General features: G+C 32.1%; 1 protein-coding gene across 1 annotated transcript; it reads left to right on the forward strand.

The window, feature by feature from the left end:
- The first annotated feature begins 2,117 nt into the window (after nt 1-2,117).
- On the forward strand, nt 2,118-3,657 carry LOC140867421 (caffeic acid 3-O-methyltransferase 1-like). The gene is made up of 4 exons (XM_073272493.1): nt 2,118-2,536; nt 2,651-2,964; nt 3,160-3,224; nt 3,367-3,657. Exons 1-4 carry the CDS (start codon nt 2,118-2,120, stop codon nt 3,655-3,657), a joined length of 1,089 nt encoding a protein of 362 aa, XP_073128594.1.
- Nucleotides 3,658-4,056: the final 399 nt, after the last annotated feature.

Below are 4,056 nucleotides of genomic sequence, written 5' to 3' on the forward strand. Positions count from 1 at the left end.
TTTCTGAGTGTGATAGCAACGAGAAATAAAAAAAAAATCTGCTTGAATTGGATTAGAAATTAGCGCATCTGATTTAAGTTTTGGGGATTTTAGTGGTATGATTGTCATATATTATGTTACAGTTAGTTTTAACCGTTAAATTGATAAAAAAAAAAAAACCAATTCAATTGCAATTTGTAAAATTTTAGGATTAAATGGGCAACGCCGAAACATTTGTGACCAAATTGGAAAAGAAGCCAAACATCTGGGACTGAACTGTGTTTTTTCCGGTCACATATCATATCTATCATTAAGTATAACGGTTAATTTGACGGAATGACCAATTCGGTTAAAATCTGTAGAAGTTTAGGACTAAACCGAGAACTTCTAAACATTTGGGACCAAACCGTACGTTAATTAATGTACCAAACATTTGGTTCTGAATTTGGGTTTTCCTCCAAAAAAATGAAACTGAATGACTGATAATAATAATAATAATAATAATAATAATAATAATAATAATAATAACAATAAAATAACAATAATAATAATAATAAATACTACTTTGGTCATTTATCCAGAAGGGATCGGACTCATAGAAAATGCATGCAATTTCAGCACCTAACCTAAACCAAATAGGTTATCCTTTCTATATAGCTAGAAACGATATCGAGTTAACAATTAAAAATCGATTTTAGAAAGCAATTTGCTGCCACTGGCTAGATATATAAAAAAATGCGAAACAGATACTTATATATATAGCCATTTTTGTCATCAGTAAATCAAATTAAAACTATATTACTCAGAAAGAAAATATATATAAATTAATATTTCGGACATATACGGACAAAATTACAATAAGGTATATACTCTTTTGATTGACGATATTATTGAATTACTTGTGATGCAATGTACACTATTGATTGTTTTTTATAACTCTGTTGAACAATGATTAATGTAATTAGCGCTTATTCATATTCGACCATAAATTAATTAATTAATTCTTAAATATATGAAAATCGAAAAAAAAACTAACATTATTAAAATAGTCTTCCTCTCTATGAAATAATGTTTCTAATCACTTTTGTAGACTGTAATAAAAATACGAAAAAATTAACTAATTTAATGATCACCGAGCCTAAACCAATATAATATAAGTATAGTTTTTTCGAGTTAGTGTAGAACTAGCTAGAAAATATATACTATATCGTATATTAGCTAAAGCGGCTAGAAACCTAACCTACAGGCAGGGAAACTAATAAAGATTGCACCAGCCATGAGTTCTATAGTTTCATTTAGTTAACAATTAACAACAGATTTTAGACAACAATTTACGGCAGCTAGCTCCATATTAGAAATTTTAGAGAAAACTGCAATTTTGGTCCTGTATATATGTTTGTCACTTTGTGATTTCGATCCTCTATATTTTTATATTTCAGTTTTAGCCATGCATGTTATCATTTTTGGAAATTTTAGTCATTTTTCTTCGAAAAATTCTTACGTGACACTATACACGTCAGCTCCACATCAACACTGCATTGGTGTCACATCAGCGCCACTTCGAAAAAATTAAAGAACTGGAATTGCCAAAAACAAAGATAGTGGACTAAAACTGAAATATGAAAACATAGAGGACCGAAATCGCAAAGTAACAAACATACGTGACCAAAAAAACAATTTTCTCAAAATTTTAAATCGGAAAAATAGGTGAATTTTCATTGTTATTATTACATTTTTCCTTTTTCATGGAGAAACGTAACTTGCATAATCAGTCAAATTAAAGATGTATGTGAAATCACAAGATTGCTAAAAACTTCACATGAAAAACGAAGGATATATTAACAATTTTTTTTTTCAAATCTTGTGTACAAACATCATCGCTTCTTTCAAGAGTATGTATGCTCAAAATTTGAAGACACAGAGATTTAACAGTTATATAAGATTTTCAGCAATATGTGATTTTACAGGGTTATGTATGCAATTAACCCAGTTAAATAATATCCTTATTAGTAACATATATAGACAGTTAAAACTTACACCCAACCAATTACTAGCATGTATATATATTCACAACATCTGTCATTGATATCTTGATCAAACGGAGAAATCCAAACAATTAACCATTCAAAAGCTGGAAAATGAGTGTGATAAAAATGGGCTCAACAATGGAGGTTTCAGAAGAGGATGCTTCTTTATTATTGGCCATGCAACTAGCTAGTGCTTCTGTACTACCTTGTGCCTTAAAAGTGGCGGTGGAGCTTGATCTCCTTGAGATCATGAAGAGTAAGGGACTCGACGCCTTTGTTTCGCCGGCGGAACTTGCTGCACAACTTCCCACCAACAATAATCCAGACGCGCACAACATGCTGGACAGGATCCTCCGCCTCCTGGCTAGCTATTCTATTGTGAATTGCAAGGTTAAAACGACGCTCGACGGCGGCGTCGAGCGACTGTATTCCTTGGCTCCGGTCTGCAAGTGGTACACTAAGAATGATGATGGTGTATCTCTGGCCCCTTATTTGATCATGCATCAAGACAAGATTCTAATGGAGACTAGGCAAGTATCTTTTGGTCTTTGCTAGTTTCAATATTTTTGAAATTAAATTCAATAATTAATGTTTGATTTTATAATAACATATAGACATTTGATTGTGCAATGATATACATGTAGGAACCACCTAAAAGATGTAATTCTTGAGGGAGGAATTAGTGTGTTGGAAAAAGTATATAAGTTGAAGCCATTCGAGTATCTGGCCACAGATCTCAGGTTGAGCAATGTTTTTAATGCTTCAATGTCCAATAGTTCGACGATTTTGATGAAGAAAGTTGTGGAGACATATGATGGATTCAATGGTTTGAAGACTTTGGTGGATGTTGGGGGTGGAACCGGAGCTTCACTACGCATGATCCTATCCAAACATCCGACTATAAAAAGCATTAACTTTGATTTGCCCCATGTCATTCGAGATGCACCGTCTTACGATGGTAAGTGAAATCTGAGTTAGTTCTTGATGTTTTATATATATATATATATATATATATATATATATATATATATATATATATATGTTTTTGAAGGCACGTACGTACCTATATATGCTTTTGCCTTTTCGTGAGTACAGTATATATATTCTAGCTCGTTTGTGTGAACTGAATTAAGTTGGCCGATTTTATATATAGGTGTGGAGAACATTAGCGGAGACATGTTCGTTAGTGTACCCAAAGGTGATGCCATTTTCATGAAGGTAATTATTAAAATTCATATCTATGATCATCAGAAGAAAACATTACTTTATAATTATATGTTAAATAATATTATTGAACAAATCCTAAGAATGTTTCATGTTTGCTTATTTTATCAATTATTTTTATTGCATCCACATGCAGTGGATTCTCCATGACTGGAATGACACAAATTGCTTGAAAATATTGAAGAGTTGTTACGAAGCACTTCCAAACAATGGAAAAATCATAATTGTGGAACGTGTCCTTCCAGAGGACCCAAGTGAAGGGCCACTATGTAATTTCCTAAGTGATGTGTCTATGTTAACCCTCATCCCCGAAGGAAAGGAGAGGACGAATAACGAATTTCACGCGTTAGCAAAGCAAGCTGGTTTCAGACAATCTCGCGCAGTTTGTTGTGTTCTTCCACTTTGGGTCTTGGAGTTTTATAAATGATCGAAGATTTATATATAATTTTAAAATATATATATGTATATATATATATATATGTGTGTGTGTGTGGGCTTAGTGAGAGAGGATTAATTATTATGTCACTAGCTCCAGTAATAGTGTGCTTAATTTGTGGTCCCGTGGGACAAATTATGTCATAATTATTGTTTTTAAATAAAACTTTGGCTCTTTTCATTTTAATAAGGGAAAATTGCATATATTATCCTTGTGAAATCCTGTGTTAGCTAATAACCCCCTGTGAAAATTTTTTAAGCTAATAACCCCCTGTGATTTTAATTTTGTAGCATACACACCCTTTTCAGTTAAAAAATGACGAAAATACCCCTACATAAAATAAATAATAAATTAAATAGTTCATAAAAGTTAAGGGCATTTTCGTCATTT

The sequence above is a fragment of the Henckelia pumila genome, chromosome 4 (assembly GCF_033568475.1).
Source record: "Henckelia pumila isolate YLH828 chromosome 4, ASM3356847v2, whole genome shotgun sequence".
Lineage (NCBI taxonomy): Eukaryota > Viridiplantae > Streptophyta > Magnoliopsida > Lamiales > Gesneriaceae > Henckelia > Henckelia pumila.

Bases quoted from the DNA above. Each gene is read 5' to 3' on its own strand.
- LOC140867421 (XM_073272493.1), top strand. From the start codon at position 2,118: ATGAGTGTGATAAAAATGGGCTCAACAATGGAGGTTTCAGAAGAGGAT. The intron at 2,965-3,159 runs GTAAGTGAAATC...TTTTATATATAG, and splicing joins AGATGCACCGTCTTACGATG to GTGTGGAGAACATTAGCGGA. The intron at 3,225-3,366 runs GTAATTATTAAA...ATCCACATGCAG, and splicing joins GTGATGCCATTTTCATGAAG to TGGATTCTCCATGACTGGAA.